This window comes from Thunnus maccoyii, chromosome 4, assembly GCF_910596095.1.
Source record: "Thunnus maccoyii chromosome 4, fThuMac1.1, whole genome shotgun sequence".
NCBI lineage: Eukaryota > Metazoa > Chordata > Actinopteri > Scombriformes > Scombridae > Thunnus > Thunnus maccoyii.
In genome coordinates, this window is record NC_056536.1 from 13,693,265 (window position 1) to 13,709,500 (window position 16,236).

The window sequence follows — 16,236 nt, forward strand, 5'->3', positions numbered from 1 at the left end:
AGACAATGTAAAAGTTTACATATCATACTATTTGTGCAGAAATATCTCACATTAACATCACAGGTTTCTTGTGTACATGTAATTCTTGTAACTTTTCATCAATTTTGCAACAAATTTCACTGCATTTCTTGGAGTCCTGTGTGTTCCTCTATCAACTCAGTTGTTTCAGACGCCCATGTTTTGTACCTGCTTCTGTTCCTCTCCTAGGCTGTCCCACATGGAGGCCACAATCTTGGAGACATCCCCAAAGGTGGCGTTGGGGTTTTGGCCCTTGATGGCCGCCTGGGTGTCTCTGAAGAAGAGCGCGTAGGCCGACACGGGTTTCTGTGGCTCGTTGGGGTCCTTCTTCTTCTTCTTCTTCTGGGGTTTGGGTTTGGGCTTCATCATTTCTGCTGAGGACCGCTTCTCACTATTTATCTGGAGGCAGAAGGAGAGATGGAAAGAAAAAGAGAAAAACAATGCTGGTCATAAATAAGTTGATGAAAAACTTTTTTTTTGCTACAGATAAAAGCTTTCAGTATACAGCAGTGTATTTATGGACATGATGCATTGACTGGATATATATACCATATATATATAAATATAAACCCTCAGCAGTAACCACTGCGCATGTGCCGTTCATAAAGTAGCCAAATAGAAAGTTCAAAGAACACCGGAGAATGAGCGAAAGCAGTAGAGTTCTGCGAAGAGCAGCCAAGGCTCGTTCTGAAAAAACAGATCAGTTTACGGACAGGGGTGAATAAAGACAAGGCATAGGATTCATGATATTATATTGATAATCACCAAAATATGCTTAAAACTTAAAATGGCACTAAAACATACTGGAATCACTTCACCTTACATTTTGTTAGGAAACAGATATTTTTATTGCATCACAGATAGGACACACATCTTTTTTTAATGAACGTCGTTTTAATGAAAAACAAACAATCAAACAATCTTAAATAAGGTAATCATAAATCATAAGGTCCCCCTACATAAATAAATAAAAAATAGCAACATTGGGTGAGTCTGTTCTTTCTTACATGAGGCTCTATTTTTCACCTCTCTACCATGATGTCAAATGGTACAGACAACAAGATAGATTAGATGGCTCTTTTCAAGATAGATTGAAGTACTGGCTTTAGTTGTGCTCATTGAGGTGTGATAATGCGTCTGTGTGACTTGCACTAAACACTCTCAGAAGGAACACTATTTGCAGGTATGCATAGAAGCCTGCGTGCAACCCTGGAAAGGTGAGGCATTTCTCCTGCATGACCACTCCACCACAGCAATGGGTCCTCATCGGCTTCAATGGATGGAAGACATATTTATATCTTCACCTCTGCTCTCACCTGTCATGACACACACACACACGTTATAAAGTTACATCCAACCAGAGATAAAAGATGAAGCAATTTATCTATTAAAAATTAAATAAGCTAATGTTACTTAGCTAACATTAGCTAAATGCACTGGTGACCAACACGTTAAGTACAGCACACAGTATCATAACGTAATGAACATTTAGATAAATGTCAATGTTAGTCTAACTTAACCAACACTTGCTACGTTAAAGTTAAGTAAGTTACAGTAACGTTAGTTAATTTTACCTGGGTTAGCCTGACAAACAGAGCTGGATGGTGGTCATGGAGATGGGAGTTCAAATCCTCCGGCAGGTGCTGCAGGTGGGCAATCCATCTCCCTGTCGTTCTTTAGTTTGGAATCCATAGTATCCATAGTATGGTTTCACATTGGCACTACTTTATCAGTTCTTAAAGGACTGGTGTGTAGGATTGAGTGGCATCTGGTGGTGAGGTTGCAGATTGCAACCAACTCCCCTCCCCTCACCCTGGCCTTCCAAGCGTGTAGAAGAACCTACTGTGGCCGCGAGACTTGTGAAAAATGCAAAAGGTCCTCTCTAGAGCCAGTGTTTTGTCTGTCCATTCTGGGCTACTGTAGAAACATGGCGGTGCAACATGGCGGGCTCTGTGGAAAGGCACCTATTCCCTATGTAGATATAAAGGGTTCATTCTAAGGTAACGAAAACACAACGATTCTTATTTTTATGTGATTATACACTAATTAAAACATATTTATGAACATTATATAACATTTCTGCCAAGTCCGTTCTGCTAGATGCCACTGAATTCTACACACTGCACCTTTAAATAGCTAGATTCATGGATATTTTCCGATTTTCTCTCAATAGTTCAATCTTTATTTTTCCTCTTTCATGTAGATCACAAAGAATTAAATTCGACTTTTTGAGAAAACCATATAAAAAGGATTAAATCTATATTTTTTGAAGGATGTCCCCAGTTGGTTCGTCAACAATAACACACTGCAATCTCACTACATTTTCAGCAGGCAAAAACTACTCACATCTGTGTGATGTACTAGATCCAATACACATGAATACATTTTCATTTTCCGTGCAGGGCTTTGACGGGGAGTCAAATCCAGGTCACCTGATCCTGGTTGTGATTCTATATGGAAATTGCCTTCTTTGCTGAGGAGAGAACACATCAAGCACGGGAGAAAGAGGGAGAGGAAGGGTGCGGAGTGAGAGAGAGAAAGAGAGGAAGATAAGGAGCAAGAGATGTGGCTGAGGGAGGATGGCGAGGAAGAAGTGACGGCTTGATGTTGCCATTAGTATCAGTGGAACATCAGTTAACCTGATTTCTTGGTTGCTATAAAGGCAGGAAAAAACAATCCAATTTCCATCCATATAATAGAAAATATAATGACATACTGAATATATAATGATCAACATTGGTATTATGTCAAATGAAGGATGTTTATGTGCACAATTTATGGTTGAAGGGTTATGGAGAGTTACTGAAATGATGTTAGGGGCTTTGAGTGAAGTGAAAGTGAACTCCTTTTTTGGCTTGAGAGCCCATCTCTAAGGCCAAGTTCCTGTTTCATCAGGTCGCATTTTTAGAAATTTTAAACAGCTTTGAATGTTCCCTTTTATAATCCACTGATCCTAGGTTTCAGTGTTAAAACACAGCAGGGGGGAAAACAAACCATGAAAAAGATTTGTCCCTGCGCAAGTATCAAACAGCAACTTGAGGACATTTAAAGACGTTCACATCCATCTAATGCATACTTATCACTGGATTAAGCAACAGCCATGTTTTCTCCTTTAACTGTCAATTTGAAAACAGAAAATGACTGCCTTTGAAAATCCCATTGTTTCAGCAAAGCATTTGCAGCCAAACAACATACTGTATTTCACACAGCATGAAATTAACTAATCAAAATTCAAGGTCCAGGAGCACATTTGGCAGCTAAAAAAAACAACTTCAAAATGGCTTTTGTGGTGTGTAGAAATGAATGGGTGTTCCCATTTAGGGTGATGTGAAAGTATTGCTTGTCTATTTCACAGCTTACAGGTAATATTCTTTTTTTTTTTGTGTGCGTGGATGCCTGGTTTCATTAAAAAATAATCATCCCTCACTTTTAGGCAATGAGGCAGAAGACAGGCATTTGAAATGACATCTGTTCCACCCAAGCCTTTGAAGTGAAAATAGAATAAACTGAAGGTAGAGCTAATGGAATGACAAAACAGAGAAAAAAAACAGAGGGCTAAATAATCTCCAGGAAATTTCACATGTATTCATGTAGTGGAGAGAGTGATGGCACACAACAGCTCGCAGCAACATGCAATCAACCAGGAGAACAAGGGGCATATTCTTTCATTATTTTCCTCCCTTATTGTACGATTCATGTTTATGAACTTATAGGAGGCTGACAGAGGAAGATGAAATATCAATGAAAGACTGAAAAGACTATAGATGAAAAATGAATGATCGTCGCTCAACATACCTCTAAAAAGAGTACAATAAATGAAACTTTACTGTACAAAAATCATCATTTTCATATTGTAGTAGAGTTGCAGGATACAATGAAATTGATTATTAACTTATTAAAAGACTAATTAAAAGATAAATAATCAAGTTTAATGATCTTGACATTTTATGGTCAGATAATATTTTAAAGCTGCCTGATCAAGTCATTTTTTCTTACACAGTTTGATAATGGTGCATTTCTCTAGATTCATATTTTACCAGTTCGTAGGAGGGGATTTTTTTTGCAGTTGCCCCATGTGGTTTACGTGACCAGATATCAAATATCAGTTATTATGATAAGAAAATGACTCAGACATCGGAAACAGTTGTTGCTTTTCCGTCTTCCTCTTTTCCTTAATCACAAAAAATGTTTATCACACTGGTTTTATTTGACAGCTTTACAAATTATCAACGGTGGATAAACAAATATCCACTACACTGTATCAAGCTTATTATCCTCGGTTTTCTCATGCAGGTGAAGAGAACAGTAACGATTGTGACAGCTGTTGTTGTAAGGAAAAAGAAGAGTCACATCCCTTATTCATAATGCAAAATCATGTGGCTGCACTGCATTCTGGTCTATTTTCTGATACTGTCAGAGGAGAGATTGGTATCTGGTCCTCTTCTACGATGGATTTTTCTCCCTGTGTGACTGTTGATGGAAAGTGGTGAGTCTGTAAAGTAGCTCTTTGATTCGGATGTGCTGACACTGGATCTTGATGTTTACCATTCATATTTTAGACTGTCGGACATTTATCTCTAGCTCTGCCCCACTGTAGGAGATATCTTGACATGACATGATGGCAGTTTTTTCTACAATTGGGTACTTATCCACATGAATCAGGAAAATATACCCTCCAAACAAGAGACTGGATCCCTGAATGCAAGCTACATGGTTTATAGCTATTTTCTCCTAATATGAAATGTCCAATTTCCAAAAACCCAACCCCTCCTTCCCAATGTCCAGTAGGACAGTAATATTCACTATTATAATTACAATTCAGAGTTTCAAATGACATTGCTGCAAGAGGGAGATGCTGTGCGGTCACAACAGTAACATAAACTGCAGCAAGCATGTGCAGAGGTCTGCTTCAGGTCATCGTCTTCCCCTGTTCATCCTGCTCTGTTTTAACCGTGGCTTGCGAGTCAAGTCACAGACGTCATTTGGGTAAAATGCAGCAATAAGGAAGCATTATCAGGTGTAATGTGATAACACAATTAAACGTCTTAATGGTCTGATCTTAACATTTCTTGGTAGGTTTTCATCTGTGGAGATGCATAACCAATACTACAGAATCTGTCAGATGCTTATGGACTGTGTATTGTAAAAATGTTTTCAATACTAGTGACAATACAATACCTGAGTTTTTGTACTGACACCAAAAGATTTTTTGATGCCTTGAAATATAAACATGTTTTTCTGCAAAACCTTTTTTCATTTAACAAAAGAAGCCAAAGTTCTCAAAATTTACATGCTGTAAGCAGCCATACCAGAAGTTCGCCTGAATAAAAGTCTGTCTAAAATTTGCAACACTTTGATTTAAATCAAACTTTCTAATCAAAGAAAAGGTAAACAAGATTGTGAATCAGACTTGTCATTTGATGACAGCTTTGCAGTGTGTATCAAAAAGTATTATGCTTTAATACCCAGACTTAACCATGATGAGATCAGAAGATATAAAAAACTAATTTTTCTACTTTTTTCAGTTATTGGAAATAGATTTTCTCCAAACAAGAGGACAAACAGCCCATATACAGAGCAGCCTGAGACTGCTCTTGAAAAAAAAAGCATTTTCACTTCAGCTACATTTTAAAAACCCCAATGCAGATGACCAAAAACAGCCAATGGCTGTTGCTAGGTAAGACACCACCATATCCTGTAAAGACCAGTGGAGTCTAAATATATTTTGTACACAGCTTTCTAGTTTACTGGCAAAAGATTGAACTATGGTGTCAGCCTTAGCTCGCTCATCCCATCAGCGTTTCTGTTGTCTGAGAGAGAGAGAGAAAGAGAGATGGAAGGGGTGGTGGATAATGTGGGGAGAGAGATAGGGAGGAGGGGGGTAGCTGTAATTCTGAATGGACAGCACTGCATTGGCAAGACAAGATTAGAATTGACAGCCTGATAACTGCGTCACTATCAAAACAGCAGAGAGAGAGAGAGAGAAAGAGAGAAATGGAGAGAGGAAAGGAGAATGAGGAAGTGAAAGAGAGTGAGAGAATGAGTGGAGAGAGCGAGATGCAGAGGAAAAGAGAGAGTTGATGTAGAGCGAAGAGATAAAAGGAGGAGGAGAGGTGGAGCGAGGGTTGATAACAAAAAGAAGGACGGGCTCAGACACGGAGACTGACAGAGTTTAAGAGACATGAAAATTAGACAATAAAACCAGGTAATAGTATGGGAGAGTATAAAAGTGTTCGCCCAATCACAGCCTCCTGAATATATGCATCATCATCATCATCATCATATACACTGAGCAGCAGAGTGGAGAGTACTGCACGGTGTATTGATTTCAAAAGGCCATAAAAACAAACAGAAGTACTAAGAGGTGATGCACAGATACACTCTCTCTTTACCGTGACGGCCATTACACCAAAAGCATGATGCAGATACTGAAAACATCACTGAATCAAATCTAAATGCCATCAAAGTGTAAACATAATGTTCCAAACAATAATGTAAAATGTGAAAAATAAACATGGCATTGGCTTTCAGTGTGTTACACAGGCTTACAGCTTGCGTTACATAGTTATTATCAGCACAGAACACATGATAAACCAGTTTCATATGCTATTTTTTGCAGGGAAAATCCCCTGAATGTACACTGACCTGAAGAATGAGATAAAGAACAAACATTACTCTGCAGCTGGGTGTGATACAGAGGAGGCTCTTTAAAACAGCATTTCAAGAACATCAGTCAAAGATCGGTAGTGAAATAATCTTTGATCAAGGACTGACTGGGGAAAAAAGCTAGTAAAAGTAGTTTTAACTAGGGGACTTTTCTATAATGGGAACATATTTAGAAAGGTCTTTCTCAGTACTTTTCTGCCTAAATGTTGTCTTAAGAACGAACTTTTTTAAGTTTGCTTTTTGAGAGCAATGTGTCCGAAACCACCTTCTATTTACTGCTAACAATCCCATAATGCATTGTGCTGCAATTTATAGACGTGAAAATTACATACAAACAGCACTAGAACAGCCAGTGATGATGTGAAATATTGATTCATAAGTGTCCAAAATCCTAATTTACTGCTCACTATAGAATACACAACTGACTGTTTTTATATAGGGAGTAGGAGGGAGAGATTTATAGTATATAACTTCTGGTGGACAGCGGCCACGGTGATGGCACAACTCACAAGTGTGGCAATTACAGGATAATAGCAGCTTTCATTTCTATCATTTCCAAAGATTTACAAACATCAACCTCAGGCGACCTGACTCAGAGAGAGAGTGAAATGGGACCACATGCAGGAGACATGTCTCTTGGTAAAGTATGCTGTGTTTTCTTTTTGTTTTACTTTAGCGAATAAAACCTTTGAAATGTTTATCTGTGACAAGCTCAAATCTAGTTTAACCGTAGCACAAGTACAGATGAGTCAGAAAAGTGACTCAGTAATGTCTATCTGCCTTGCCTATTTACACTTCACACATCCAGCAGATACGGAGCCACACTGTCATTCATTTAAAGTTGTGTTCGTGTCAGCCTGGTAAGTCCAACATTCACTCTTCTGTTGGCTCAGTTTTCTTGTCAGCTCTCAACTGCTAAATGCTCCACTTTATTCACCAGCTAGTTGCTAACTTTGTCTGTCTGATGTTTGCTGCTGAGCAGGTAGCATACAGTGGGTTTTAAGATCATTTTTGCTGAAAACATCATTGATGAGAGCAGTGAGATGAACCAAAACAGTTAAGTAGATGTTGCTGTTTAATGTTATGTTCCATAGATCTGAGGGGTACTGAAGAACTGTGGGCTTGTCAGTACAAGAAACCCCTTTCACATACAAGCAGTCATGTGTTCCATTGATAACATAAAAATATTGATTATAGCCACTTTAAAGGATCAACATAGTATCAACATCTCACCATAAATGGATCTCATCCACCACTTTTAAAAAGTAACACGCGCTCTGACAAAAGGATCAAGGCTCAGACTCTAAACTCACCATGGCACATTATGTTCAGGTGGTCTAGAGGCCAAGTTGATATACTGTATTTTCATATTTTTTTTTATTTTTATATATTTTGAAGAAACTGACCAAGGAAATTCAATAATGCTATTTGTGAAAAATGTGTCTGTAGTACACTAGAATGGATCTCTTCAACAGTACAAGCACGGACCTCTCCACACCAGCATACTGGAGTGCAGCACAGCTTAGTGCAGCTGTTACAGACTCTAAGCCTTTGTGGGTTTATAAATAGATAAATGGCCATGGTTAGAGCAGCAGCGGTGAGAATAATGTAATTTCAAGATGCCATATATAATTTTTCTGCAATTTTCACCACCAGCTGTAACTTGCCGCCTTAAGGAAGGAGTGGGTTCCTGAAGGTTGTGTAGTGCAACAAAAATACCAGGACACAAAGTTATCATGGTGCACATCTTTCATGTGTGGCTACAAACTCAGCTGGTATAAAAATGTGAAAACATCCATCCAGTTGTTAGCTGCAATGTGTGAGAATGCAGTCAGTGCAGAAAGTTATGATAAATAATACTATCCTGCATTTTTTTTTACCTGACATTGTGTATTTGAACATGATATCTTCAATTGTACTGTAAGATTAGATGATTTTGGAGCGGAAGAGAATAAATGCTGGAGTGGATTTTGAGTATTAAGTAAGCAAGTCTTTGTTAAGTTCCATAATTAAGGTAGGGGATCATGTGGGCTTACATTTTGGTTTTTATTACATGCATTTAGTTGTTATTTAGATATTGGTTTCACCTAACATTTCAAAGTGCACCTGCATGTAATGCTGTCAAGATTGTGGCCTTATATAATGTTGGCAGGCAAGATGAGAATTCAAACAAAGCTGTTTGTTATCTGAATGAGTCAACCTTGTCCAAACTAAGATTACATGTAGATACCATAAATGGAAGACAAGATGATTGTGATGAATGTGAGAGTCAACTTAAACTATGAATCTCTATAAATGTTTCATATTGTAAACAAACTGTCAGTTATTTTACAATCACCTCTAAGTTAGTCTTGTCTTTGTATATTCCCATCATCTGGTTCACCATGAAGGGTTGATAGGTTAAAATATGTCTTAAAAAATATACCATGCGTTCCTCATCTGGAAACTATTACAACTCCATGTTAGACAGCCCATCTGTAAGCAATGAACAGGACTGCATGTCAAAGCCACCGCACAGATCTCTGAGTAGAACCAGGCATTCGTCCAGAGAGCAGCACTCATCAAATAAAAATACAGCCCGGCCCAAACAATAATGAACCGGAAGTGCAGATTCATAGTCGTGATCTAAAAAACATGAAAGGACGTCAGTAGGAATCGTATAGACCTGGTTCATAAAGAGCCCATTATGGAATTTGTATCCAGTTCTGGTGCCATGCCATTACAAATATACAAGGTCTTTATGATGTGGAACACTTTGTTAGTGTTTTCAGACATGCGGGTTTGCACTACTGAACTAGCGATATGGATTTGATTTCAACCAATATTCCCATTGCAGATATTTTAATTCAAACTCGAGCCCAAAGCCAAAGCAGAGGTAGTCTGCATGATTTATCTGACTGGAAAATGACTGACAGCTCTGAGGAGCTCCTCCCTACAAGCTTTGCCCAACAGCACTGGACCCACTTAATCAGCCTAAATTGCAAAGTCGAGGCCCTTGTATTTGGTAATGTGGTGAAAACAGTGGCAAGTGAGAGCTAATTAGATTAACGGTAGTTTAACAAGCTGTTGGAGGGGCCCCCGCAGATTGGATTTTAATAAATAGTGGCAAAAGCATCTGCTATGCACTTCCTGGCTCTGCTGGCATCCTAATTGGCCCCAGTGGGTTGCTGTAGCTCAGCACTACACAGTGCAATTTAGGAGGCGAAAAAGGCAAAATGCTTATCTTGAGTCCAGGTAGGTCTGGGAAATGAAATAAAACATAGTCTTTATGATTGTATGGCTTCATGGGCTAAGACTTTATTAACATTGATGTGATATAATACCATTTTTAAGACTTTTATCACTTTAGAACATCTACAAAATGTCCACAAAGCAGGAAGAGAGAATATCTTAAAGCCCAAATAAAATGGATTTGGACATATGCATCTTTTGCTATTGTTTGTTTTCAAGATAAAATGTTCCCATGATGAGGTCTTTGTAGAGGCAACAGCACAGAAAGGAAAAAACAATTAATCAAACATGAATGAGCGACCATAGCAGGGTTATTTCCATAGCAACAGCCCGAGGGGACAACTTGAACCCTTTAATGTGAGCTGGTGATGTCTCTTTGTAAACATCTGCGCAGCGGGGGGAGAAAGCCAATGAGAGAGCCTGGCAACAGAGGCATCACGGGGCAGCAACCTCTTGGTATCAATCGAAGTTTCCATTATCTAGTGCTGAAAGGACCGAAAAGTGCTCTGAAATATTGTATTCAGTAGCATTTTTGAGTTGATAAGCGTCTTTGTACTGCTGCTCTTGAGTGTGCAAAAACACTGAGGTAGTTTTTAGTGAAGCTCACAGCTGATAAAAACAATATGCAAATAATTAGGAAAGAGTGACGTTTCAAGAAATAATCGCCTGAAGTTAATGTTGGTGGACGTAATTCACCTGTTTTTTGCTGCTTGAAGACTGACATCAAAGCCACATGAACAATTTCTTGATGTTATTCCTCTTACATCATGCAACAAATCACAGTCATAATCTCCCTCAAACTCATGCCTTATGCAACCTGCAACCAGTAGGCTCTTTCAGCCTCCAGCTGCGACCAACAGCAGGCAGTATGCAAGTGCACAAACAGTACAAACAGCTATTATTAAGGGTTGCTTGTTGGTGGCCATATAGGTACTAGGCTAATTGTCATTTTGCAAGTCCCAGACAGAGGAGGGAGGATTGTTGAGAAAGCAATCTGCTTTCTTTGTCCACTGATGTGATGAAAATAGACACAGTAAGATTTCGTCTATTTACAATGAGGATTTTAGACTTATGAGAATAATGCTTGAGCTAAAGAGAAAAAGAGAGGCTCATACATAAAGCTCAGAAAGTAACTGATTGCAGTCTAAAAATGAATAGAGCAGCATAAGTACACAGTAGCAGAATAGTAATTCAGTCAACCACAATGCTCTCTGCATTTAAAAGGGAGAAAGAACAGCCCACAATTCTCAGTGGTCAATGCTCAAGTCAACAATCCCTGCTACTAATCTTCAATCGGTTTCCAGTGAAGTGCACAAGAATGGGAATCAGGAAATTTCACAAGAGCCAGTAAACAGATTTTAATACCTTATTATTGCCACTAAACGCTCTAGAGAGGATACAGTATGAATAAGGAGTTTTTCGCTCTACCTCAGTGCTGAAACAACTCAACAGTGACTGGGCAGTATGTGGAGCCCGGCAGCACCAGGTATCCGTAACCTTCTTACAAACACTCTTGTCCCAAACCTCAGTGGTTCCTTGGGCGAGAGTAATGGCTTCTTTGCGCTGGGCTGCGCCATGCTATTGTAGAATCACAGAGCGGTTAATTGAAACAAATGACTCTAATAATGGGACATTATCCCCACAGGCTGACTTTGTGGTGGGCCTAATTAGCGTTGCGGTGGTGGCGAGGAGGACGAGTCACCACGCTGATCCCTCAAAGGAAGCAGCCGAGGCCCCCTTTTTAAGTGGGTCGTACAGGATTCTCCCACTTACAGCGTGTAAGGGCGCCGGGCTTTTTCAAAACCAGCGTGGTAAATCTAAACATGTTTAGTAAGTCACCCCTCTGTTAGGCGCAGAGCTGTGACTGCTTTTCCTTTCCGGCTATTCAACCCTTCCTCACTGGGCCAACCAGAAAGGTTTGAGATCAGAGCAAGCACATAAATGATTACTTTTACTATGATTAGGGCTACAACTAAAGACTGTTTTCTTCTTTAGACTTTTTAAAAAAATAAATCAATTAATCATTTGCTCTACAAAATGTCATAAAACAGTGAAAAATGCTCATAATAAGTTTTCAATTTACAATCACACAAAAAGAAAAGCAGCCAATTATCTAATTTCAGAAGCTTAAAATTCATTTTTTTGTTAAACGAATTGTCAATTAATGTTCTGTTGATTGACTAATACACTAATCAACTAATGGTTTTGACAATAATTATGATTATTTCCCACTCTTCACCTTGCTGTCCTCTTGCGTGTCATCACGTTCTCCTTTTGAGCGCCAATGGCCCGTAACTAATGTGACAACATGAGATATTGTTTTCCAGATGTATTTTGATCACCACTGAAATCTGTTTTTGCCAAATTGTTTACCCTTGTACATGATGATCCCAGAAAGTCAGCTGTAATGCAGTGTTCAAATCTCTGTGACCAAGCTGTTTTAAATATTCATTAGTCGTAACAGTCGCCTAAGGTTATTTGAATTAGCAGCATGAATATTCATGAACTGCAATGAATGTGCATTTGTTTTTAATGCTCAATCCGTTAATACTCCTCTTCATTACTTCACTCCGAACCCTGCATAATAAGCTGCGCAAAACAAAGCTTTACTTTTTAAAGCACAATCCTCTTTGGAAGCCTATTTGTTTCAGTTTAAATGAAACGGGAGTGCCCTACCAATTATCTCGCTGTCATTTCTCTTGACAACTACAAGACACATTGTTCGCCCCTGTGCTGGAGTGTAGCACTGAAGGGCATCTGTCTTTTTGTGAAATGAAAAGCCACAACAGAAAACATTTCTACTGTTACAAAAAGTGATTTATCTGGGAACGTCACCAAGATGTCATATCTATCCCAGTGAAAGGCAGCAGAGCAAGCAGGTCATATGAGATATGTCTAAAACCTACATTGGAGAAAAAAGATTGCTGTTTCAATTTAAAAAACACAAGTAATCCAGCTGCACTGAGCATGTGAAGTCAAGTCAAACTGCAATTTTTCAGTGACATTTTTTTCATTTTTTATTTTTTTTTAGATAAAGTTTATTTTAAGGCTGTTCTTCTCATTAGATAGTAGGCAGTAGAGGAGTCTGTAATTAAATGGAAACAGTGATCTACCAGGTTAAAACATATACCGGTGTGCACGTTAGGCCACTGACTGAGTTTTATTGGGGAATGAGTATCACTGTTTGTATACAACAAATTATACTGTGGGTTTGTCTTCACCTTTCTACTTTCTGGGCATTTTCAATTCTGGATATCTGAATCACTCCTCTAAAATATTTCACCACGACGATTTCTGTTAAAAGGCTTACCCTAACCTTTTAATGGCTTGATTGAGTCTCTATCTAACTATCTCTGCACTGTCGATAACTGCAGCTGTCAATATAGTTTTTATGTCACTGCTTTAAAATAGTTATGGCTTTTTCCCTTGTTGTCTATGTCCTAAATGCCAAGTGATGCAAAATAAATTTCCTTTTGCAGATTAAATGAAGTCAAGCTCACATAACCTTGTAGCAATCAGTGACTCTGACAAAGACCGATCCTGAAAATACACACACACATGCACGCACTCAAACACACACACAGCCGTCAACACACAGCACAACAGTGCTCATTTGTATGTGTATGCCATGGTGCAAACACACTATTAATGCATGTAGATATAACATCGATGCAGACATGTACTAATGCAAACACCAATCTGTGTTACACCCTCTAATACAGGTCAAGATGCTGCTAACATTGTTTTCCAAAGTTAAAGCTCCACTAATCAATATTTCTTATATTAACAATGATTCAAATTACTTTGTGTGATTAGGGGTCGTTTGCAGCGAATTATCACCCAACTCTGCAGCTCTGTGTAGCTTTTTAGCCTCTTCTAGCTCATTGTTTTGATTTTCTGTCCTGCAGATGTCCTGCTCGGTTCACTCTCACCCTGTCATAAACACTGAATCCACCCGCAGCAAGTAGCTTTCAGCAAAACAGCTCTGACAGTTTGACTGTATATGTGCTCATCACCACTGCAGCATCTCGAACTGACAATATCCAGGATATCAACAATAACTTGTCAGTATCTAAACAATAAAATTGCACTGTCAATGGCCTGTTACTCACATATCACACATCCTGCCAAAAAATATTAATCTAGCACAACATGTTTAACAAAACTAGACACAATCCCCACCAGGAGTCATGTGACTGTCTGTGTGACATAAACTTGTAAAACTGGCAGCTGCTCTTTCGGCGGCCAGGGATTTCCACCCCTCCTAACCAGCCTCATTACAACGGTAACGAGACAGGGGCTGGTGCTCTGTTTCAATATTTAAACGCTCTGGAGCCCCTCAAGGCTCCATGTTGGGGCCGTTCTGGCAACTCCTCCACGACCCCTCATTACTGTCTGCTGGCGAGTGTCCCCCCTCTTTTATTTTTTCAAAGATATAGATCTCACTGGCATCTTCCCCCCACTGTAGCTTCAGCCAGACCTGAACGATCAGGGGGCTTGTTGAACATGAGACCCCTGGGTGCCACCTCTTCCCCAAGCGCTGGGGTGGTAGACCTGCTGACAGCTAAGGATGAGACAGGGATTCTCCCTCAGAAACGAGCATTCACACGACAGCATGTTACATTTCACAGTATCCAGTCATCCAAGACTTGGCTCTTTCTGCCTCGACTCAAAGGAGCTGACAGAGTAGGTCAGCATTGTTGGGAGGAGTTAACAGAATGTAAGAGCATATCTGATTGACAGCTCTGTCTTTTATAATGCTGATGTTGATCCTTCTGCTTGTTTGAGTCCCTGTAAATGGTGCAATTTCAGGTCTGAGAAATGGTTCAAAACTGGCAGTTAAGACTATTATGAACAACATAAAGGATCAACCCCCACACCTGAACAAAGTGCTGGATCTCCATGTTGAAAATAAAAATAGAAAATCCGAAACTTGATGTAAATCAAATGCACAAGCTTTGAAATTTGCCTAATACAAAGAATGTATTTGACACCAGTTTTTCAATCTGCTACACATCTTGTGATTTATCAGCTAATATTTCTGCTGCCTGTGGAGTCATAATTAGATGGAAAAGAGGTGGTTGTCAGACAGGATAAATTTAGCAGGAAAAAAACAGGACTCTTGTAGAGACATATGCTGTTCTTCAGGTTAGAAATCTCAAGATTATTATATAGTTAACTGTAAATGAACAGAAATTACAGACTTAAAGCTAAAAGGACGGACCAGTGAAAAATTGTGTGCCTATGCAGCATGATGATGATGGTCAATCCACTGCTCTCAATCCTGTAATGATTTAACTCTGTTTGCTGTGGGATCGATGTGTGCTGAAAAAGAGAATCCCAAAGCAGGGAGAAGTTTACAGAGCTTTAGCCTTAGGCTAAATGTTGTACAAAAACCAGCAACAACATCCCTGGAGATGAAGCGTATCTGTTGCTCCAGCTGAGCTTGTACTTGTAGGAGGTTTATATGTGCACTGAAGGATAGCTTTTATTGTAGACAAGTGTATCCTTAAGGTAACGCTGTCGACTTTTTATTTGCTTCTTCAGCGACGGTCAAAGAAGACTGTTGAACGATTAGCGTTTTGGTTTTCCAGCTATCTCCTCCAATTTTGTGGGTTTTACCGTAAGGCTTTTATCAATACAGTACAACAAAGGTAAAGACTTGTCTCCTCAGAGCCTATTTTCATCCAGCCTTATTATTCTTTAAACATTCAGCAGACATAAATTCAATCTTGCTTATTATACCTTTATCAGTATGAAATTAAGGTTAATTGACTTTGTTGCGGAAACATCAAATGAAGCATCCCTAATGGAACCAAAATGAAAATAACGTCAACTTCAATTGCTTTAAAATATTTCTCAATATACTGCCTACTTTCCTATTCCTCAGCCTCAGAAATAAGCTCCTCTTGTCCCAGGAGCCCCCCCCCCCACTTCTTCCTTATCGGTCATCTATTTTTCCAGAGTAAGCTATTACTTGCGGAGGTTGCTAGGCAACAAGAAATATTAATAGCAGCTATTATTAGCCAGGCTCTGCTAGAGTAGTACTAAAATGTGGAAGTGGGAAACATGAATGTGTTACATAAATCTCTGGACCTTTCACAGTGTGTGCAAGTCTCTGTTTGTGCGGTGATTTATTGCAATGACGGTTCATTTATGAGAAAAGGGGGTGTGAAATAAGAAAATGGAACATTACCCTGAAGGGCTATTTGAAAATAAATAATTGCAAAGGTGAAACAAAAGCTGTTTAAAAACCAGGCACTCCCTATCTGTTTCCTTCTAAAATAATAAAAAAGGGGCTGCTGTGTTACATATTCTTGT

The 16,236-nt window shown here is 39.1% G+C and overlaps 1 protein-coding gene across 2 annotated transcripts in view; it reads right to left on the reverse strand.

Annotated features, from left to right (window-relative positions):
- Nucleotides 1-16,236, reverse strand: part of LOC121896372 (thymocyte selection-associated high mobility group box protein TOX-like) — an 81,796-nt gene that overhangs the window by 9,088 nt on the left and 56,472 nt on the right. For both annotated transcript variants that reach the window (XM_042410216.1, XM_042410217.1), the window contains one exon: nt 187-417. In XM_042410216.1, coding sequence (XP_042266150.1) covers nt 187-417 — 231 coding nt within the window. The remainder of the gene's footprint in view (nt 1-186; nt 418-16,236) is intronic.